Here is a 23894-nt window from a genome sequence, read left to right as displayed (position 1 = left end):
TTTATTTGCTGTCTTTTGTTAAAGTAACATTGTGAAAGTAAGCTTTTCATTTTTTTAGGGTCATCTTTCTGAAGGATTGGTTACTAAATGGTACAGATCTCCACGACTTTTACTTTCTCCTAATAACTATACTAAAGCCATTGATATGTGGGCTGCAGGATGCATCTTTGCTGAAATGCTGACTGGGAAAACCCTCTTTGCAGGTTTGAATTTCTTTATATACATATATATACGTACACACACATACAATGTAGAAATTAATCCTATACAGAAATAATTTTTCTTTTATTGAGTAAAAATAATCAATGTACAAATCAAGTAGTTTATTACAGAATGAAGAATTTCAAAATCCAAAGGTGAATAGTGTTTTATTTAGTAGTTTTTTAATAGTGGAAAGTTGATAGACTTTATATATTTGCACTATCATGTAAACCCTCTGTTTACTTGGACTTATGTAGCTCTGCAGTACCCTTTTATGTATTATGTCTGCTGATTGTTTCCAAAAAAATGCCGTTCATTTTTAGCCAGTAAGTTCCTATGTTATTATTGTGCCATCTGTCACCTGTGCTGTGCAGCTTTATCACTTTTAGTTTTTGCTGCTGATGCCCATTGCTGCTGCAACTGCTTAAAGTCCAGCTGTTTTATTCCTTGGCCTCCCATAGTCTTCGCCACTTGAACTACTACTATTTAGTAGATGTTGTGATCTTCAGAAACTTTAAAAAGCAAGTATTTATCAAATACCTACTATATCCTGGCATTATTTTTGGTGGAAGCTTCTGGCAAAAGATGGTGACCTCAGAGATTTTAATCAAGCCCAGCTCACATGTAGGACAATTGGGAATCTAGGTGCTATGTAGATAGAGAAGTAGAAGATGGTGTAGTCCCTGTCCACAAATAATTTATTTGTGAAGATTAGGCTAATACAGGAAACATCAGATTCCCCCCAAGGCAGAGTATAAGTAAGTGCTAAATGTTGTGGTTTTGAATGTAAATGCAGTATAGGAGAAATCTGTGATGGCTAGAGTAATCAGAAAAGGCTTTATGAGTGGGTGGGACTGGAGCTTTGGGCTTGTAGAGTAGGTGGCATTTAGATAGCTAAAGGTGGAAAAAAATAGGTAGGACAAGTATTGTAAAGCGAGAATGAATGCAGTATGTTTTATGTAACAATCAGAAATGCATCCGCACTGGAGCTTTGGAATTCATGTTGGAGATTCATGAAAAATAAAATTTGGATAGGTTGGGCAAGATCATGAAAGAAAATGATAGAGAAGGTCTACTCTAAAGATCGAATGTGTAACAAAAGAATGATGAACTTGGATCATCATTATTTCTCTTCAAAAACCTTCCAAGACTCCCTATTTTCTACTTTATCAAACCCAGACTCTTCACTGGTTTCCAAGATCTTTTATAATCTTTTCTGATTGTTACATAAAACATGCCGCATTCATTCTTGCTTTACAATACTTGTCCTACCTATTTTTTTCCACCTTTAGCTATCTGGTAGGAATGAATTTTCTATTTGGGAGATGTTTCTGACTAAGGACTTGGAATCAAATCATTATTTATAAGAAGTGGTGAGGCTCTGGGAAGAATTCTGGCCTGGGAGGCAGGTAGTGGAATTCTAGTTCAGACTCTCTCACTGCTGATGGTATGAATTCCCTCACCTTTCTGGGCTCCAGTTTCATCCAATCTGTAAGATGAATATATTGGAGTAGATGGGATTCTGAGGTCTTTTCTAGCTATAACATGCCGAGACCCACATTGTCATAAAAATGGTAGCTATAAACATCTAAAATTTAAACAGTAAAATTTTGCTCCAAGTGCTATAAAACAGATGTAATGGACTATATACATTATATGATAGATATAAACATAAATGTTAGAGGAATCAAAGATTTGATCTAAAGATAATGCTAGCTATTTATTTACATTTTATAAGGACTTTATGGATATGATCTCTATGGCCCAGTTCACTTTGGAAAAACATTTCTGGGGAAGTATGGCCTTGATGCATTTTTTTTCCTCTCTTCCTATAGCAAGCTGAGGCGTTCAAAATAGTTCCTTTGAGTTGAGTTCAGAGGATCTACTGTTTTAGGGAAAAACTCATAGTCCCCCTCCTTTCCTATTAGATGCTACAGCAGTGCATCAGTAAACTATCCTAGAAAGGCAGTTGGAAGTTGACTTATATTGGGTATTAGGCACTCTTGAATGGAATGTGAAGCATCAAAAGTTGGGGACCGCCAATTATAGCTTTCATGTCATGGTTTTTAATAGATTAAAAAGTGCTTTCACATCTGTTATCTCTTAGCTTTATAGAAAGCTATTTGTAAAGAACATCGGAGATCATTTGGTCTAATTCCCTCATTTATAGATATAGAAACTGAGATTGTTGAGAGAATATGACTTGCCTTGGTCATTCATTTAGTAAGAGTAATATTTGGAAGCTGAAAGTTGTGTTAAGTATTATGATCTATAACCAACATCTTAATGTATAGGTACTTTCTGATGTTTACTGCAGTGCTATCTTAGGAACTATATCAGAAAACAGAATGATGGGAAATGGTTTTTTTTTTTTTTTAAAAGAGCTAGTGCGTAGCACTGTTATTTTTTTCTCCAGTAGAAGTACTGGGATTTAGAAACTTGTTAGACTTTTAGCGCTGGAAGGTACCTTGGAGATCACCAGGATTGATTTTATCATTTTATTTATGTAGAAACTGTGGTCCAGAGGTGTTGAGTTAATTGGCTGAAAGTGTACAGCTGGTTAGTAGCTAAGCAAGGACTAGATTATGACTGAGGTCTCTTAATTTCAATACCATATTGTCTTGACATGGTGTCCCAGATAATGAATCAACTAAGATAAGGTACGGGCAAAGAAATTAAGAAAGATTTTTTTTGGGAGATAAGCAGTTGAGAGGATTAATGACATTCTGGGTGGTAAAAAAGTAGGAGTTCTCTGTAAACCTAATAAAATGTGTATTTCAGCTAACTATATATGTTACTTGGTACAAGTTCCAAAATATAATGGAAATTATAATAGGTAATGTAATATGTGTTTAATTAAAATTTTTCAAGGGTCTAATGTATACACTAGAGAATGTGCTGGTTTATGGAGATACAAAAGCAAAAAAACCTGAAATATCTGAGAAGTCAATATGGTATAGTAAAGCCTGGCATTTGGAGACTGAGCTCTTCAGTTTGAATCCTGATTCTGTTACTTTAGTGTGTGTATGACTGAGCCAATCACTTAATCTCTTCAGGTCTCCATTTTTTATTTGTGGAAAGGGGGGAGTTGGGAGGAGGAGGTAGATAAGATGATGATCTTTAAGGTTCCTTCCAGTTTTAAATCTGTTTCTTTAACAGTCCCTGCATTCAAAGAGCTATTATTCTATTGAAAATTAAATATGTATACAGACAAATATATGATAGAAAGTAATTTTAAGGAAGAGATCACAATTTGGGGGCATTTTGGGGACTTCTTGGGCCATTATTTTTATATATATTTTGTTTGGTATTTCTCATTCAGGTGCACATGAACTTGAACAGATGCAGCTGATTTTAGAATCTATTCCTGTTGTACATGAGGAAGATCGTCAGGAGCTTCTCAGTGTAATCCCAGTTTACATAAGAAATGATATGACTGAGCCACACAAACCCTTAATTCAGCTGCTTCCAGGAATTAGTCGTGAAGGTAATCTGGATTAAGATTAACTGTGTTTATTTCTTTGCCAAGCTAAGGAAAGTTTTACCTTTTTCATGCATGATACATTTTTTCCAACGTTTAAGGGCATCTGGGTCCCAACTTAGTATTCTGTTTTTCATGTTGCACTTACACTTGTCTCTCTTTGCCTGTCTGAGATTACTTTCTAGCGCTAACCCTGTCTTTTCTCTAGCTTCTCTAGTCTTTGGTGCCATTGGTAGTAACAGAGGAGAGATGGCTATTGTCATTAAGTTTCCAAGTTTCTAGGGAGTCATACCAAGGGTAGGATGACTCCATGTTTGTCTGAATAGATATGAAGGTGTGGCTGTGAATGAAAAGATAGAAGCAAGGGAGAGGACGACTAAGTAGCATGAAGTGAGACTGCAGGGCAGGGAGAGGATCTAAGACTTGGAGGCAGGGAGGGATGGTGAAGAGAGGGCAGGTAGAACAAGACTTGAGTAGAACTAGTGAGTATGAATGTGCAAAGAATGTGTAAGTGTTGAGTGATAGCCTGTTATATGTATCAGATACTAACTCTTACAAAGAAGTATGACTGAATACAGTGTGTATAAGTATGAATGATGAGAGAAAAAACTAAGGAGATACAAAACTTTAAAAGACTACTAAAGCAGTTTTCAGTTTTATATCAGGATATTTGTCACTTATATTTTTGTTTCAGTGTTAATATAAACAAAATACAAAGGACTTTAACTATAGTATTAATCATCCAACATTAACTGTGATGGTGATATTTTTATAAGGGGCAAATATTTGCAATGAAAGTTATTTTTGGCTACATTCCTTAAAATTTGTTTTAAGAATTATACCAATCATGTGGCTTATTCATTCTGGTGTTCAGTCTGAGAGTGGCACCAAATGTTTTGTTTTCTTTTGTAGAGTTGTCATTTCTCGGGCCAATTTGGAAAGTTAGAGATATCCACTATCTCCCTCCCCCCATCCTTCACCCCAATTTTAGCTTCTCTTTACTGGTTGTAAGTAATATCTCCATTTCAGCAATATTCTGGAAGCTAAATTGTATGTGGGTCAGAAAAAGGTTTTTACCCCCATTTCAAGAAATGTGGCAAAATGATAATGGCTGTTAAGGTAATCCTTGTTTTCCAAGGATAATTTGGATTGATTTTGTCAATCAGTCAAAAAAGAATGAAACTGCTTTGTTATATTTATGCAGGTTTTGCATATATAGATTTTTGGTTCTTATGTAATAGCCACTGACCCTTTTATGAGTCCTTAATTCTGTGTGAATGAATGTTAGATTTTTTATGTGTTACTGTGTTAGGATAATGAAGTTCTTTAGTTACTCTTTTGTCCAAGTGGGAGAACAAAGGGAAGAATAGGTCCCCAGTGAGGAGTGATTGGTAGAAAACGAACATAACGAAGTTTGGAGATGCCTCACCAGAGTCTCCTACAAGGGTGACAAATAGACAATTAAATGTTGGTTGAAAGATCTTCCATGGGAAAAGGTCAAGGCATGAAAATGGTAGTTATATGGATATTGAGGCAACTAGTTGCCCCAATGTTTAGAGCCCTAGACCTGGAGTCAGGAAGGCCTGAGTTCAAAATCTGGCCTCAGAAACTTAATATATGTGACTGTGAGTAAGTCGCTTAACCTCAATTTGCCTCAAGTTTCCTCAGCTGTAAAATGGGTTAATAATAGCACTTACTTGCTAGGGTTGTTGCGAAGACCAAATGACAATATTTGTAAAGCACTTAGTCTACTGCCTGGTACATAGTAAGTGCTGTGTAAATGCTGGTGTTGAAGGAGGCCTGTTTTTCTCCCTTGTCCAGAGACTTGTCAGGTGTCAAAGATTGAATAAAGAAAATTCTAGTACCTGTCAGTAGACATATCCCATTAAGACAACTGAATGAAAATATTCATACCTATTGAAGGATGCTTGGAGGAACTTGAGATATGACTTAATATAAAATCAAGGATTGTAGAATCAGAATCTATAAAGAAGCCAAGGGTGTAAGTATCCTGACAGAAGCTGCTGCTTTTCTGTTAGTGTATATTTCTGCATTTCAAGTGTAGAATGTGCTTGTTCTCATCCAGTTAGATATCCTTTTTCTAAAGTCTTTTGGAATTGCATATATTAAGCCTTTAAAAGGAAACTACCCCTCCAGGGTAACAGGAAGAAATGCTGGAAAAAGAGTGATGCCAAATTTAGCATAGAAGATGTGACAGAGACACTGATATCTTTGGCTGATTTGAAAGTTCATAGCCTTGGCTCTCTCCAAAACGTTAAGATGTCAGGAACATCCATCTGCATCTTATCAGAAGTCTCTAGGATCAATACTAATTTCAAAATCTATAGTCTTCTGAAGATGTAGAGGTTGACTTTGTGAGTGGCAGCAACTTTATGAAATATTGCAAAGAAGCGATATCCATAAACATTCCCATCCATAAACATCAAAGGAATACACGTCTGTATGGTTCATTTGATGGAATACAGGCTTAGATTTTGATATTTAAATAATATAAAAGCTTTTTACCCCTTTTTGGTTTTTTAGATGTAATATATCTGTTTTCACTCCAATTCACTTACCTTTAGCATGACCACACTAAATAGAATTCTCTCATTTTGAGAGAAATTGATTTTGCCAGGAAACAGTTCCAATGGATTTACCCCAGATTTTGTATTAAAGATAGTTGTTTGTTTCTGTTAAAGTTTGTTATGTCATAGAAACTTTTCTGGAAATAAGTTAACTTAATTATAGGTCTTAGGATATGTGTACATATAGGTGCTGAATTAGTAAGCTTGTTTATTGGTGCCTATATTTCTGCTTATAAAAACAAAAAAAGGGGAAACCTAAGCACTTACTTTTTCTTTTTAAAAATTTTTATTTGTTACCTTAATGTTGAAAGCTCCTCTGTCCAAACCAAGGTAATTTTGATGTTATCTTCATTTTTGAGGACATATGCCTCTCCCAATCTGCTACCCAGATAGCCATCCTTTGTAACAAAGGAAAAAAGGGAGGGGGAGGCAATAAACAAATCAGCACAGTAACTGAGCCTAATATATGTAGTTTTCCTCTCTCATAGCCTACTGTTTGTGAAAAGAGGGGAGAAAGGCACATTATTTCATGTTTCCCTCAGGTCAGCTTGGTCATTGTGATTACAGATTGTTGGCTTCATTGTGTATTTTTTTCCTGATTCTTTCTTTACATCAGTTCATATACATCTTCCTTTGCTTCTCTATAATCATATTTTTTCTTACATTGCATTAATATTCTGTTATATTCATGTACCACAATTTGATTGTACAACTGATGAGTATCAACTTTGTTTCTATAAACAGTATTATGAATATTTTGTTGTCTATGGGACCTTATTTTCTGTTTTTGACCCCCTTGGGTTATAGGACTACTAGTCTACCAAACAGTTTTAAAAGCAAGTGTTTAACATCACCAATGCTACATATTTTAATTAAGCAATATGAAAAGGAAAGAAAAAAATTTAAACTGATTTTTCTGTCCAGTGACAATTTGTCAGTCTTACCAGTTTTATACTAAGGGCTTGATAGTATCTTTTTATGCTTGTCTCTAAAGTGCTCAAGAGATTTCCTTTTGGAACTTTCCTTAGTTGGTAGGGATTAGATATCATCTGGGGAGTCAAGTTGGGATGCCTAAAAATAGATTTGTCTTTTTAAGCTTCAATTGATTAGATGTCACATACTAGAGTTTTGGCCTTTATTCAAAGCATAGTGTAATATAATAAGAAGCCCTGGAATAGTGACTGGAAGCCCTGGAATCTGACTTATGGTTGGGCATCCTGAAGTCTGAATGGCCTTATCTGCACATTTTAGGAGAAGGAGAGGTTAAAAAATGTAAGTTCAAATATGATGTAACGGGTAGGGGTGGTAGACTTGGAGTCAGAAAGATCTGAGTTAAAGTTCCTCCCTGAGACACTAGCCATGTAGCCCTGGACAAGTCACTTAAACTCTTCAGGACTCAGTTTTCCAATCTATAAAATGGATCAGAGGGTGGACTCAAAGACCTTTCAAAAGGTCCCTTCTAGCTCTAAATGCGTGAGTCTGTGATTCTGTGACCTTAAAATTCATGGCTCTGTGTTTACTGGGTAATCATTTATTTTGAAGAGTTGTCTCTGGTAGGACCAGAGTAACTTACAGATATCTCATAATGGAGATATACTTTTGATTTCCTTCTTTCTGATCCATCCATACTTAAAACCAATTTGCTGGTTCAAAACGACGTGATTCAGGAAGTCTGTTTTCCAGTTTTGCATAGTGTAGTGATCTGATACCAGGGTTGAGTTTCTGGAGAAGGAAGAGAAACAAATGTAGGTGTTCACTTATCAAATCAGTTGTGGACCTTTTGTTTGTCAAATTATCTTTGAAGGCTTTTAAGGGGAGAACTTGTTACCCTTCATTCTAAAAGGCTAATAATATGGAGGATCTTCATTAAGACCAGATAGATGCACTGAGTTCAAGAACATACCTTTATAAGGAGAAGGTATCAGTTACTGATGGTCTGGTGAAGGGTGTCTGGCAGGGATTAGTTCTGTTTGGGGCGTCTGATTGCAGGCCTAAAACATTGCGCTATGATTTTCAGGGGTCTCAGGGGAAGGAAGTCTGTGTTCGGATGTCTAGTTAAAGCAATTAACCATGGTCACTGCCCAAGCAAATTACCCAGGCATGCACAATCAAGTTACAAATTATTCATTTCATATTTAGCTGTGTTCGGAGGTTTTTTATTATTCTCGTGAGTCAACAGTGTGGGCGCTGGGAGTTGGTGCAGTAAGCAGTGAATCACCCTTTCAGGGGTGGGTATATAAATGCCATTTCCAAAGGTGTGCCCGTCACTCCATCACTTGAGCTAGCAACAGGTATTTTTTCATAGTCCATCTTTGTGGAAGATCCTTTCAGTTTCTGATGGCTGGGTTTCTTTTAGAAGGATGATCCTATATTAAGCCCAGTGGAATGCTTGTGGTCAGAGACCCTTTAAAGATGATTTGTGAAGCTCAGGGAGTGAGGGAATTTCATCAGTGAGGGTATTTGGGCAGAGGGGCTTTCAAAACCAATATGATAAGGTTGGGCAATTTTAGTTAACGGATAACGTTGTTTATGGTTCCTCATCTTGTTAAAAAAAAAGTAGCAGTTGATTTTACTGAGAAATCTCTGAAGGCAAAAGAATCATTTTGTATTAGTAGGCCTAATTAGGGCCCAAACGAGGGGACAAAAATGAGAGTGAGCAGAGGTTTAAGAGTTGAGGGGGAGTAGAATTTAGTGTGTTTTATGTAATAGTTTTAATAATTGAAATACTTAAAGAAGATTGACAGACTTCACTGCATCTGGACAGCAAGAACAATAAGAAAATGACAAAAAATAAATGTATTACTTGAATGAATCAAGAATAAAACTCATCATTGTGGTTGTGGGAAGAAAATACATTCAATGCAAAAAAAAGAAACTAGTTTAAAATTAAGAGGTTCTGTAAAATATGTAACTCAGAGTTTAGAAAAAAGCAAATGTTTTAGGAGATTTGGGGAGGAGAGGAGTAAGGTAAAGGAGTTTATTGAAAGCAGGAGATCAGAAGTAGTCTCTTTTCCATTTTCCCTACCATTTAATATCAGATACTTCTAAATATCTGATTTTTATGATAGGCCCTCTGTCTTATCCAGAGGTGTAGGAGCACAGCTGCTGATTTAGGCCCCTAGAAGCTTCTAGTTGGATATGTATTCTTCAAAGTCTACATGGTCACTGATGTAACTATCTCTAGATGTATTTCTAGGAAGAAAAAAGTGTGAGGATTGCTTCTGACATTCCCTTATGTAATGGAGAAACCTTATTTCCCACATGTTGGCTGTGACATTCCTAATAGTTTCCCCCAGTTTCTGATCTCCTTTTAGACTTTCTAGTATTTTATTTGGCAGGGAGAAAAATTTTTATTTGTTAGCTCCATTCCTAAATTTCTACTTGGGGATATTTGAAGAGACTCATTGGCCCAAGGCGCAAGCAGGGAGAATCCTCCAGATCAGAGGTGTCAGAAACACTTGGAGTATGGCCCGAACCGGATTAAAATGTAGTTGGGAAATATTTAACAAAATAAATAAAAATACAATAAAACATAATTTATATTTTAAAACTAAATCACAGGGATCCTTTTGTACATTTTAATGGCCCCCATTTATAGTCAAGTTTGATACTGTTATTCCAGATGACTATCTCTGGGTTTGTTATTATTGGAGAGTGGGAGGGCATCCTTAAACTTTTAGAAAAGTAAGCCCAGGCTGAACTAAACTGCTCTTGTGACATAATTAATAAAAGTAGAGAAGTAGAGTGGCAATATATGAATGAATGTTGGATTTTATCAAAGTATTTTTCTGCATCTTTTACACATATGTTCTTCATATGTACACATGCACACATATATATATGCATATATATTTAAAATAGATCAAAATATATATACAATCCAGTGTTTCCTAGTTCAGTGGTATAATACTTTGTAAGGAATCCATTGGTCTGTTTCAACATTCTCTAGTAATACATGCTTGTAAGCTCAGTTTCTGGCTCATTTTTTTAAGTTAGAAATGGTTTTGTGTGGGGTATGTATGTACCCTTTGAATAGAAAGGTCTCATACAACTTAGGAATAAAACAAATATGCAGATAACAAAAAAACTCCACATAGTATTATTAAATTGTCTGTTTATGTGACAACTCTCCTAAGCCGCTTTTTAAAGCAGGCTAAAAACAGATTAACATTATTAATTCAGGGTTTGTTTAGGACTTTTGTTTAGCAGCTAGGTGTTGTAATGGATAAAGGGGGAGAAACTGGGATTGTATACTGTGAATCACCTGCATTAGAGGTGATAATTAAACCTAAGGGAGCTGGCAGGTGACTGAGAGAGAAGGCCTAGGACGGACTCTTGGGGACCACTCATAGTTAGGGGGCGTGATATGGATAATGAGTTAGCAAAGGAGATTTAAGAAGGAGCAGAGAGGTAGGAGAAGAACCAGGAGAGAGCAGTGTCACAAAACCCTAGAAAGAAGAGAGTGTTCCAAGAGAGAAAAGGGAGATCAGTGGTGCCCACGGCAGCAGATAGTCGAGAAGGAGGAGGACTGAGAAAAGACCATCCAATTTGGCAATAAGAGATCCTTTGTAACTAAAGAGAGCAGTTGCAATTTAATGAAGCCATATTAAAAAGGATTGAGGAAGGAGTGAGGAGAGCAAGTAGAAGCAGCAAAAGTACAGACAGCTTTTTGGAGGATTTGTAGTGAAAAGGGAGGAAAGATAGAGTGTGATAGCATGCGGGGGATGGTAGAGTCTAGTGAAAGTTTTTTTTAAGGATGAGGGGCAGATTTCATCATGTCTGAAAGTAGTAGGAAAGCAACCAGTAGCTGGGGAGGAGTTGAAGATGGGGGCAGGGTTGATGATTGAGAACGCATTGTGCTTGAGAAGGTGAGAGGGGATGGGATCCGTGTGTTGGCCTTGGCAAATACAACCAGTGCATTGTCAGAGACTGGGGGAAAGGAGAAAGAGTGGTAGATGATGTTCAAAGGGTTTTGAGATGAAGAGAATGGGAAGAAGACGATATCCTGTAACCATACATATACTGTAACCAGAATGCGTGTCATGCTTTGCGGCTTCTGTGCATCTGTGGCCACATTGATGTGGGTACATATCAAAGCATCCTTGTGTTCAGATAAAGGCGGTCCTCCTTTCCACAACACTAATCAGCTGACTGGGTGGGATTGCCTATTTTCTGGTTGTCTCATCCCAGGCTCATCTTCAGCCTATTAGGATTCAGAGTTGGTTTGATAGCTTGACAGTTGGCTTTGGGGCTCTACCCTTATTTCCTCATGTGAAGTTAAGGTCATATAGGTAATAAGTACCAGAGTCAGGATTTGAAGTTGTATCTGACTCCAAAGCCAGTGCTCTTTCCACTGTACCAAACACCACTTGGTTTCCATCATCTTAAATCAGGAAAATGGAAGATGATACATGATCCCCCAGAGTTAACCAGCAGCACCCCTTTATATGCTTTCTTCCTTTCGCTCTATTATTTTGTCGCCTCCTTTGATGAAAATTCTAAAAAAAAGTTGTGGAGGAAGGGAAGATAGGAAAGGGGAAGGAGAAAAAGTAAGGAAAAAGAGTAACTTGAGAAGAGGTTATTAAGGTAGCCAGATCATTCATGTGACTATTCCCCTTAGGCATATGGCTCAGTAGTTACCAGCATATTCTAAGTCACCTTTTTTTGGCGGTAATAAGGTCTGAGATACCTTTGGTATCTTCCCCTTTTTCAGATACCTTGAAAATGGACACCTCAACACCCACAAACTTGTGTCGCCTCCAGCACGGACCACCTTTATGTTTACTTGGATGAGTCCAGCTTCTTTTTTCATCTTTGTTTTCTTCAGTGCCATTTCCACTTCCTCAGGAAGCACTCCAGAACTGTGATGTTAGAGTCCAAATGTGACGGCTCCACTATCCTTGATGGTGAAAAGAATTTGTTATGCAGATCTTGGTAGATCTTGTCTTTCAGTTTCATCTGTCAGTGCTCTTGGGATGATCCATGGCTTGACTGGGTCTCTGGACAAGCTTTCTGCAAACTTGTTTTTCTTTCCATTGTTTCCCAGTGTTTTATGGGGTGATGTAGCTCAAAATCTTCCACTGTCCTCCTCAGTGAGACCAGTATTGCTGCTGGCTGCCATTTCTCTGTTTGGCAAGGAGATCAAGTGGTTTTCTGGTTGAGGCAGCATCTGGGTTCCTTTGGTCTTCTTATTATGGCAGTTGATTTATATCGGTCCAACTTACTTTGGAAATGGTTCTATCTGTTAATGTCTGTTCTTTTGTTCTCCTTTTTTCAGCATCAAACAACTTGTTTACACAGGTCAGGTTGAAGTTGCCTCAAATTTTTCTTATTGTAATTTGTTACTGATTTGGTCTTTGCTCCAACAAGTTGATGATTTGACCTTACACAAGACAGCTGATTCAAAATTACGTCACACCAGTTATTTCCCATCAGGATATAATCAATTACCTTTTTAAAAATGTTATTTGATACTCACCATGTCCATTGCCACCTGACTCTTAAAGTATTTGTGATACTTAGATATGTAACTTCTGTATAGTCTATAGGCCTTAGCCCTCTCATTTTGTACTTAAACATTTTTTAATACATATTTCACTGTCTTCCCATTCCTACTTTTGCATTGAAGTCAACAAGTCTTAAAGCGTATGGTGATTTAATTTGGAGCTTCTTATTGAGGTTTTCCTAGGATTTATCTGCCTCCTACTCTAAAACAGATACTGGCACATAAACTACTTTAATTCCTGGTTGTGTTTTTTTCATATCTTCATCATGACCATTAAATGGTCTTGACCTTGTGTGAAGGTATTTTCTGTTGCCTTGAAGGATACAATAAAACCAATTCTGCCAGCCCCTTTATTTGCCTCTCCAAGGGAAGAATCTGTGTACCAGCCTTCCATTTAGCTACAACTTCTTTTTGTTTTTTGTTATCATTTCTGTATGGTCAGCTAGGTGGCACAATGGGTAGAGCCATGGGCCTGGAGTCAGGAAGACCTGAGTTCGAATCCAGCCTCAGATACCACTTAATCGCTGTGTGACCCTGGGCAAGTCACTCAATCCTATTTGCCTCAGTTTCCTCATCTGTAAAATGAGCTGGAGAAGGAAATGTCACCACCACTCCAGTCTTTGCCAAGAAAACCCCTAAAAGGGGTCACAGAGTCTGACATGACTGGAACAGCTAAACATTATTTTCATATAGCAAGAATGTGGAGATTGAAATGATCTACCTCCTGAATTATGTCTCCTGGTTGGTCACTATACAAGGATGTCACATTCAGAATGCCAACTATGCATCTTAGAACTCTGGCTCTTTTTCAGTCACCCTGCCACTGTGAGTGTAGGATCTGGACTGAAGACTGTTTTATATTTTTGTTAACTTCATATTTGTCACTGCCAAAGAATTCACGAAGTGACCACCCTACTGGTGATGAGTCTCTCCTTGCTCAGCTATGCTTATCCGTAGAAATCAGATACAGTCCACTGACGAAACCATACTCAAATCCTTTCCAAAGTGACTGAAGCTGCTATTGTTTGCAGACTGTTGATACAGTCTTTGAGAACTTAGGGTTGCCTTTGTGCCTTAATGAAACATTGGATCTTTGGATCTGTATGTATCATGGATCAAATTGTGTTTTAATTTGTTTTTGCAATTACCAAACTCTGCTCATGTAAACTTGGGCTCTTTTGTGATGTTGTTTGGTTGTCTGCTAATAACTTCAAAAAACTAAAGGAAACATTGACATCCAGAAATATTTGGCAATGAAAGGAAGCAGGTAAAGGAAAAAGAACGGTGGTTGTAAGGGAAAGCACATTGAAGCAAAGTTTTTTTAAGTCTAGGGGACCTCTGAATACACAGTTAAAAAGCTTAGTGAGAGAAAGGAAGGAATGAGGAGTTAAGAAAAAAAATGAGCTGTAGGGTACTGCTGGGATGATTTCCTTTAGAAAAGAATTACACTTTCCATCCCCAGATCAGAGGTGAGAATGAGAAGATGGGCTTAAAGAAAAATTTAAGTTGTAGGGATGAGGAAAATGTGGGAATTTGCACTAGTTAGTAATAAGCTTTCCAGTAAAATGTACTTCAGATTTGTGGATCAGGGCCTGAACCTAGAGAAGTGTGATGAATGGCTTTTTATAATAAAGTATTTTTGTTACAAGGGTGGTACTTTATTATCTTAGACTTGCCCTAAATCTGTTTGCTACATTTAAACAGGTCACTGTCTAGCTATACAGATGTTATAGGGATCAGCAAGAAATTAATAAAAAGATTACTGAGCTTGGAGCAGTAATTGAAATGGTACAGTATTTATTTGTCATGATCCACTTCTTCATCCCAATTCATTTTTCTATGGTTATACTGCATGACCTAAGAAGAGAGAAAGCAAATTTAAGGTTTGTCAGGTAAGTCACAGTGGAAGTTCGTTCATATGGGTAAGAGGGATTAGGATAGTAGGGAGGGCAGTATTAAGATGACTAAACCTGTAGTCCAACCTGAGCAGGGATTCTAGCATAGCCTTGGGACAGTTAATGGATTAGTTGAAAACCAGTCAATGATTGGAATGGGAGAAATGATAAAGAAAATGGTGCCATTTAGAGAAGAAAAGTACCAGCTTGGAGACAGAACTATAGGGTGAGGTCTATGACCTTTTCAGACATGCTGGTAGGTATTAACCTATGACCCTGTTGATCTGTTAATTTGATTTATTGATAAGAAAAGGGCTCCTTTTTCTTTCTCCATTACCTCTTTTTCTCTCTTAATTGACCATAATATGGAATTGAAATATTTTAAACTATTTGTTTTTATTGTATAAACTTTTGTATCATTTAAAAAATATATAAATCAGGTAAGTTTTTTTTTAAAGAGAGAAAATATTAAGTGTTCTAAACAAAAGTAAGCTAACTTTATTTTTATTTTATATGGGTACCCTTTGTTTGCTTTTGCCTGTAATTTGTTATCTTCAGTGTACAAAGAAAATTCCCCTTTCCTGTTGCGTAACACAAAGTAATAAAGCCACATTTAACTGTCGTCACTCACAGGTATATATTCTGGCATTAAAGAATCCTTCTCTTCTTTGAAAGCTTAGCTTAGGTGTCACCTTCCCTAATCCCGGAATTGAAAGTACTCTCTTTCCTCAAATGTACCTAGAGAATTTTGTTTGGGTCTCTTCTTCCTTCCTACCTTGTCATACATGTCATATCTTTCTAGTTCCATTCCACACCCAGGTAAATGATGTGAGTTCCTTGAGGATAGGGACTATCATTTTTTTTTTGTCTTTGTAGCATCGTGTCTTGTACATAAGCTTAATACATGTTTGGTGAATCATTGAGTTTGTTTTTCTTTTAGAAAAGTACTTCTCAAAATTTTCCTACTTTATCTCTGTAGCACTGGACTTCTTGGAGCAAATTTTGACATTTAGTCCCATGGATCGATTGACAGCAGAAGAAGCTCTGTCCCATCCTTATATGAGCATTTATTCCTTTCCAATGGATGAACCAATTTCAAGCCATCCTTTTCACATTGAAGATGAAGTTGATGATATTTTGCTCATGGATGAAACTCATAGTCACATTTATAATTGGGAGAGGTAAAATTGATTTTATATTAAACTATTTAATAATTGGACTTTATTTCTGCAAACCACAACATGATGGCATTTTTATTAATGAGGTTTTTTAAAATTATATATCAATGCAGAAGTTGTGTGAGTAAAGGTACCATGTTTTTATCTGTATTTCTTCTTAATTTTCCCCCCCTGGTAAATTATTTCTCTTTAAATATACCATTTTAAACTATCTATGTGTATCTATATGTGTGTGTGTGTGTGTATGTGTATGTGTGTGTGTGTGTGTGTGTGTGTGTGTGTGTGTGTGTGTATATATGCCATTTATATACCATAATATACCATTTATAATGTTTACTAAAATATTTTTCTAAAACAACCTTTTAGAATGAAAAAAAATTAAGTGCTATTATTTTGCTACTTTCTGACAGTATTTTTTTCATGCTTTGTTAACAGTCCTTTGAATGGTTTTGTTTCCTTTTTAAAGTGAAGAATTAGGCCGGGAAGGGGTGGCAGAGCATGGGAAGACAACATAGACATGCAAATAGTTTAAAGATTCCACAGTACTGCAAATATGTATGATATACTGTTGCTTTCAAGTGAACAAGACAAACATTTACCTTATAGCATAATCATTAGGCAGTTATTATATATGTAATTATGTTTTAGGGCAGGGGTGAGGAATTTATGGCCTCCAGGCTGTATGTTCCCCACCTGTTTTAGGGGATGAATTATTTTTCCTGTGGTTTTTTATACATACATACATACATACATACATATATATATATATATATATATATATATATATATATATATATATATATATATATATATATATATATATATATATATATATGATCTCCAGATTCATTTAATATTAGAATTCTATGTATCTAGAAATTTTTTTTCTTGTGTGCTTTGCTCATATTTTTAATGCTAGACTCATTTAAGTTTATCAGGGGAATTTTCAGACTAATGGAAATGAAAGATTATAGAATCCCTTTTTAAAATTCTTATATTTATGGGATGGTTATGGCATGGTCATGGAAGAATCCTGCCTAAAGAGAGGAACAGTGGCCAAAAAACCCTTAAAGTTCCTTCAGCCATCTGATGTTTATTATATGTTTCCCCAGTCATTAAGAATGAAAATATAGTAATATGCTGAAGTTATGTCATCTTTTTTAAACATTGTTGATCTGTTTTTACATTGTTATGTTACTAAGTTTATAGGGTTCTCTTTCTGGCTGTGCTATTAACTGTGTGACCTTGGGCAAATGGCTTAACTTTTGCAAGTCCCAGTTTCCCTTTCTATAAGATGGTGGAATTGTACTAAAATATCTTGAAAGTCCCTTCTGACTATATCTTACTTAGTCCCATTTGAGATGAGCAGCATACAAATTAGTAAAATTATTGGCCTGAATTTGATGTACATTCTTCTAGTAGTTTTTATGGGTTGAGAACAGAGAGAGATTAGTTAAGGAGAGCCTATCTGGAAATGATGCCTAGTGAATATTACTTAAAAAAATGCAAATTTTCAAGTCATTTGACATGTGTTGTCTTGTATTTCTTTGTACATGGCAGGTCTTACCTCCTTAACTAGATTGTAAATTCCTGAAGGACAGAAAATCCTAATTTTTTTAATCTTTTCGAGAGCCTAAAATAGGATTTTTTTTAACATAGTATGTATTGAAATATTTAATAATGATGATCTCTAGATATAGGCTGACTGTAATTAATTTATTTCAGGTACCATGATTGTCAGTTTTCAGACCATGACTGGCCTATACACAATAATTTTGATATTGAAGAAGTTCAGCGTGACCCAAGGGCTCTTTCTGATGTCACTGATGAAGAGGAAGTACAAGTAGATCCTCGAAAATATTTGGATGGAGATCGTGAAAAGTATCTGAAGGATCCTGCCTTTGATACCCATTTCTCTACTGAGCCTTGTTGGCAGTATCCAGATCATCATGAAAATAAGTATTGTGATCTGGAATGCAGCCACACTTGTAACTACAAAATGAGGTCGTCATCGTATCTAGATAACTTAGTTTGGAGAGAGAGTGAAGTTAACCATTACTATGAACCCAAACTTATTATAGATCTTTCTAATTGGAAAGAACAAAGCAAAGAAAAATCTGATAAGAAAGGCAAGTCAAAATGTGAAAGGAATGGATTGGTTAAAGCTCAAATAGCTCTTGAGGAGGCATCACAGCAACTGGTTGAAAAAGAAAGGGAGAAGAATCAAGGATTTGACTTTGATTCCTTTATTGCAGGAACTATTCAACTTAGTTCACAACATGAGTCTGCTGATGTTGTCGATAAATTAAATGACTTGAATAGCTCAGTGTCCCAACTAGAATTGAAAAGTTTGATATCAAAGTCAGTAAGCCGGGAAAAACAAGAAAAAGGAATGGCAAATTTGGCTCAGTTAGAAGCTTTGTACCAATCTTCTTGGGATAGCCAGTTTGTAAGTGGTGGAGACGAATGTTTTCTCATAGATCAGTTTTGTTGTGAAGTAAGAAAGGATGAACAAATTGAGAAGGAAAACACTTATACCAGTTACCTAGACAAGTTCTTTAGCAGGAAGGAAGATACTGAAATGCTAGAAACTGAGCCAGTAGAGGATGGCAAGTTTGGGGAAAGAGAAAGTGAGGAGGGTTTTCTTAACAATAGTGGGGAGTTCCTCTTTAACAAGCAGCTTGAGTCTATAGGCATCCCACAGTTTCATAGTCCAGTTGGTTCACCACTTAAATCAATACAGGCCACATTAACACCTTCTGCTATGAAATCTTCCCCCCAGATTCCCCATAAAACATACAGCAGCATTCTGAAACATCTGAACTAAAACACTCAGCAGACAGTTCTTTTTGTATTCATGAAATGTGTTTTGTCTTTTTTATTACTAGTATAAGTCATTTTTTACTTGAATCAGATGGTGTCATTTTAGTATGGATTTCATTAGTTCTTGGTTTTTAAAATCCAGAATTACTTTCTATACATGAAATAGTTTTCATTTTAAACTGGCATGTCGTTTGCACACAAAATTAAAGAATAGAGCAAAATAATGCAATGCAGGAGGAGACAAAAGAAATGCACTAAGCCAAGTAAAAACATTCTCTCAGTAAAACAGTTATCTGTTTTACAGGAAAAAAAAATCTTGCCTTGAAATTTACACAGTGAGACTGTACATAGTTGCATGAAAATATCTATTTTTTTCCTAAAACATTTTTCATTCATGAGTATTTTCAAGTTTTTCATACTGTACACATTTCTTAAAACACATGATACCAGCAGCAACTGAAAATGAATGCCGAATTTGGTACACATGTGTTATCTACCTCAAGGTAACAGAAGTATGTGGCAAAACATGTACCACCCATAGTGCTTCACAATATGCACTTCTATTTAGCCAGCGTTATTATAGTAACTTCTTAATAAGAATCATTCACTGTTTATAAGTGTTCTGGTATGCATTCTTTCTAGTGAAGTGTTAATACACCACATCTTATTTATTTTAGCAAATCAGTATATTTTCTGTATTTAATTATAGAAAGTTAACTTAGTTTTTTTTGAAATTTATTTGCAAATAAAGTTTTTCCATTTGGCACTATGGTTTGTTGCCTACCTAGCTGAATATTATAATGTCAGCTTGTTCTGAGGCTGTCCACGTACTCAATTTACTTAAGTGTTCATTTTAAGTAAAGCGCTCACTGTGTATAGGAATTTGTATTTTGGAGGTGCTTGATCTATCTACAAAGAAAAATTAGGAATTACTTTATTATAAAATGCTCCTAGAAGTCTTAATTGTGTTTATTTTTTAAAAAATTGTAATGTTAGACTTGTGTGCATGGACGTAATTAAGGTACATCATTACTGTAGGTTAAAAGTTGTATATGGTAAGACATATTTTGTTTTTACTGTATGTTTTTACTGAATGATCTATTCCCCATCCCAAAGCAAGCATGAATAAAATTAGGTTAAATGTAGCATGTGGCATCTCAGTCTCTTGAAAATTCATTTCACCTATTTTATTTTATTGAATACTGTCTGTATCTTTGGTTAACCTGTTTAAAGAAAAGGATGAATAAAACATGGCCATCAAAAAATGGTTCCTGTTTCACTACTTTAGACAAGTGATTGACTGTTTGAATGTTGCAGTGAAATATATAGCAGAATCTGTTCCAACCTAAAGGCCAAAATTTTTGAACTGATGATTTTAAATTCTTTTGATATGAAAGATTTAAAGGAAAAATGGTCTTATCTCAAGTAAAAGTTCCATGTTGACTTAAGTCAGTTTGCCTTGTCACTTAAAAAAAAATAAGGAACATTGTTAGGCTTTATTGAAATTTGTAATTTAAACTAGATCAGATGTACATACTACATAAAAACATAACACATAAAGCCTTCTGCAATGCACCTTCTTCATAATTGACAGAGTTGCTGTGCCTGAAAAGTCCATAACTTTGCAGACTCAGCCTGGTGACAAACCTCCCCAAATTTGTCCGGGGCCTGGTCCTCAGCCAGGGAATGTATAAATCTTATCACTGGGCCCACACTCTTAAGCCTTTTAAGCTTTGTGTAGGACTTGCCAGAAATTGTGGTGTTCTGATCTAACCCATGAGAAACCAGAAGTATTTTCCTGCCATGATGAGGCGAGGCACCGGTGTAGGACTGCAGTGAAGCACTATTTGAAAAAAAAATTCAGCCATGGAAATATCCTAAATATTTAGGCTTCCAATGAATCTCTTTTGAGTTGTTAACATATTGAATTATGTGTTACTGATAAATTGTAGCATAATGCAGTAAAAAGCATTGGATTTGGTATTAAGGGACCTGGGTTTAAATCTCAGCTCTGCTGCTTTACCCTCCTGAAAGAAATTATTTGAGTCTTTGTCTAGGCCTTGGTCTTCTCCCTTGTACAATGAAGGGAATGAATCTTACCTCTTAAGGATCTTTCCAGTGTTGTCTGCTCTTATAATCCCATTTACTTCTTCCTGATTTCTTTATTGCCATGAGCAATAGCATCATTCTTTTTTCCCATGTTTGCTCACCAAGGCCTCTACTACTTGTCCCTTATTCCTTTCCATCTAAGCTATATCGCTGAGTGATTCTTATCAGCTATCCTGGATTCAAATATCTCTGCTGCTGATTCTCAGATCTCATTCAGCCCTAACCTCACCTAATCTGCGAACACATCTCCAGCTGCTTATTGGACATCTCAAACTGGATGTTCTTTAGGTATCTTCAACTCAACGTGGCCAAAATCTTCCAAACTTCTTTGTTACTGTGGAAAACATCACCATCCTCGCAGTCACCCAGGCTTCCAACCTAGGTGTTAACCTTCAACTCCTCACTCTCACCTCCCTTGTCCAATTTGTTACCAAGTTCTGTTGATTTTACTTTTGCAATATTTGTTCTAGCATTCTGGTATAGACCCTCATCACCTTACACCAAGATTATTACAGTAACCTTCTGGTTGGTCTCGTGCCTCAAGTCTCTTCCCCTCTCCAAACCATCAGAAGATTCAGTTGTCAAATTCTTCTTCCTAAAGTACAGGTCTGACCATGTTCCCCACTCCTCCGTTCAGTAAATACCACTGTCCACTTATCACCTTCAAGATCAAATGTGGAGTCCTTTTCTTTAGCTTTCAAAGTCCTTCATAACCTGGCCTCCCTCTGCCTTTCCAGTCTTTATTTGTCATCCCCACCTACTCTGTGATCTAGGGACACTGGCCTTCTCACTGTTCAGTGACACTCCCAGTCTCTCCCTGTCATTTTCACTGGCTCTTGGCTGTTTCTGGAATTTTCTCTATCCTCATCTGCCTCCTGGCCTTCAAAATCCTGCCTATAAGAATCTTCCCAATGTTCTTTCCTCTGTTGATGATCTCTAATTTATGTTCATGAGCTAATTTATTTAATCTCAAATTTATCTGTATATGTCTTGCTTGTACATAGTTATTTTCATGTTCTCTTCCATTAAACTGAGTTTCTTGAGAGTTGGAACTGTCTTTTGCTTTTATATCTCTATAGATAGCACTTAGCATAGTGCCTGGCACATAGTAGACACTTAATAAATACTTGTTGACTATGTCTCCTGAGTGACTATTTCCTCCCTCTTTGAATGGCAACCACCTTTGCCAAAGATCTTATCATAAACTTTTTTGGCTCATGACTCCTTTTGACAGTCAAGTAAAGCTTATGGACCCTTCCTAAAATAATGGTTTTAAATGCATAAAATACATAGGATTATAAGGAAACAAATGATATTAAATTCTTTTTTTTTTTTTTACTGGAAAACTTTTTATTGTAGGTGGAGTGGGATAGCTGGACACAGTTTAGATGATTCCAATTTTGTTGGCAACATCTAAAGCATCGTAGTCTGGAGCAAGTCGGACATAGGCCTTCTTCTCTCCATCAGGCCGGATCAGTGTGTTGACCTTGGCCACATTGATGTCATACAGCTTCTTTACCGCCTGCTTTATCTGATGCTTGTTGGCTTTGACGTCCACAATGAAGACTAGGGTGTTGTTGTCCTCAATCTTCTTCATAGCAGACTCAGTGGTCAAGGGGAACTTAATGATGGCATAGTGATCCAGCTTGTTTCTCCGAGGGGCACTTTTCCGAGGGTATTTGGGCTGCCTTCGAAGTCTTAGTGTCTTGGGTCGCCGAAAGGTGGGGGATGTTCGGATCTTCTTCTTTTTGTGGCTGTGGACACCCTTCAACACCGCCTTCTTGGCCTTCAAGGCCTTGGACTTGGCCTCTGTCTTGGGGGGGACAACGGCTTCCTTCTTCGCCTTTGGCGCCATCTTGGGGGAAAAGCTAAGTTCTTATCAAAATACTAAAGGTTATTAGTTTGTGGATCTCCTGAAATCTATCCATGGGTCTTTTGTGGGCCTGGGGACCCCAGGTTAAGAACCACTGTTAAAGATTGTTCTCCCTGCAATCTGTCCCCATTGCAATTTAACCCATCCACACACAGCTGTCAGAAAAATCTTCCTCAAATATTATCCCCTCCCTATTGCCTAACCAAATAAAAAACTTTCACACCTCTCTCTCCACCAATGTTCTATCATCCTTCATGGCACTTCTATGCCAGTTCTGTTGAATGTATCTGATAACCTGGCTTTCTAATTCTTAGGCATGTTCCTTACCTTGAAGATGGTCAAGTGATAATTCACGAGACTTCCACCCCCAGATCTAGGGTTAAACTCTTCTAGCCTTACTAAATTCCTAGAGAAAAGAAGACCTTTTCCTTTCAGGGTCCCAGGTCTCTGGCTTTAGGTTAAATCTACTGCCTTGACCTCCAGCTCCCTGAGTGGTAGTATTAGCTAGACTGCCCACAGGAAATTTCTTAGCCTTTCTCCTACATGAGTAAGTCTGCTCCTTACTTAAGTTTTCCTGGGCTAAACCTTTGGTCTCATCCTAGAATGTGTTGGTACATGCTGACTGCTAATTTCCTCTAAGTGCTTTCCTGCCTATTTCCTTTACTTGTTCTTAAGACCTGGTGGATTTTTTTTGGCAGCTCCTTCCTTCTGAATATCACCTCGCATTCACTGTTTTGCTTTTCAACTGTATTCATAAATTTTATCTTACTAAAAATCCATCATCCTTTCACAACTTAGTCCCCTGTTATCATCACCCAACCTAATTATCCCAGCCAGAAGGTCATCCCATTCCACTAGGTTGACCACAATATCACCCTAATCACTCTATGGCCCTGGGAAGGCCCATAATAAATTTATGATGCTTAAGATCTCATATTTAAATTTCCACCTTCAGGTTTTGGCATTGTTTTGGAAAGGAGAATATTTTTCACAAAACAGTTGTAGACCCTGTGTTAGAGATGTTTCTGGTATGAAGACCAGAGTTATTTTCTGGGATGCCTTAGCAGTAAGATTTCCAGAGCAAAGCCCAATAACCCCTTGGTGATTTTGTTAGCTTGAGGGAGAGTCTTAGAGAAGATACGCCACCAGACTAGCCTCCAAAGTGCCATCATCCATCCATTGTGCTCCTGTTGCCCAAGTGGTAAGTAAAAAGTAAATGGGGAAGAATTGGAGAACATGGG

The 23894-nt window shown here is 36.8% G+C and overlaps 2 protein-coding genes across 3 annotated transcripts in view; one reads left to right on the top strand and one right to left on the bottom strand.

Annotated features, from left to right (window-relative positions):
• Positions 1–19936, top strand: part of MAPK6 (mitogen-activated protein kinase 6) — a 70215-nt gene extending 50279 nt beyond the window's left edge. The window contains exons 3-6 of one of the 2 annotated variants that reach the window (XM_036734947.1): positions 59–203; positions 3524–3688; positions 15650–15851; positions 17574–19936. In XM_036734947.1, coding sequence (XP_036590842.1) covers positions 59–203; positions 3524–3688; positions 15650–15851; positions 17574–18675 — 1614 coding nt within the window. In that variant the 3' untranslated portion in view covers positions 18676–19936. The remainder of the gene's footprint in view (positions 1–58; positions 204–3523; positions 3689–15649; positions 15852–17573) is intronic. The other variant, XM_036734948.1, reaches the window with a different exon arrangement.
• A 2228-nt stretch (positions 19937–22164) lies between these two features.
• LOC118830285 (60S ribosomal protein L23a-like) lies at positions 22165–22635 on the bottom strand. The gene has a single exon (XM_036737215.1). The coding sequence runs from the start codon at positions 22633–22635 to the stop codon at positions 22165–22167; it is 471 nt and encodes a 156-aa protein (XP_036593110.1).
• Between the last annotated feature and the right edge of the window lie 1259 nt (positions 22636–23894).

The sequence above is a fragment of the Trichosurus vulpecula genome, chromosome 8 (genome assembly GCF_011100635.1).
Source record: "Trichosurus vulpecula isolate mTriVul1 chromosome 8, mTriVul1.pri, whole genome shotgun sequence".
NCBI classification, from domain to species: Eukaryota; Metazoa; Chordata; class Mammalia; order Diprotodontia; family Phalangeridae; genus Trichosurus; species Trichosurus vulpecula.
Note: the sequence above shows the minus strand (reverse complement) of the source record. Positions and strands in the feature narration are given on the sequence as shown.

Coding starts and splice junctions, on each gene's coding strand:
- LOC118830285 (XM_036737215.1), bottom strand. CDS start 22,635: ATGGCGCCAAAGGCGAAGAAGGAAGCCGTTGTCCCCCCCAAGACAGAG.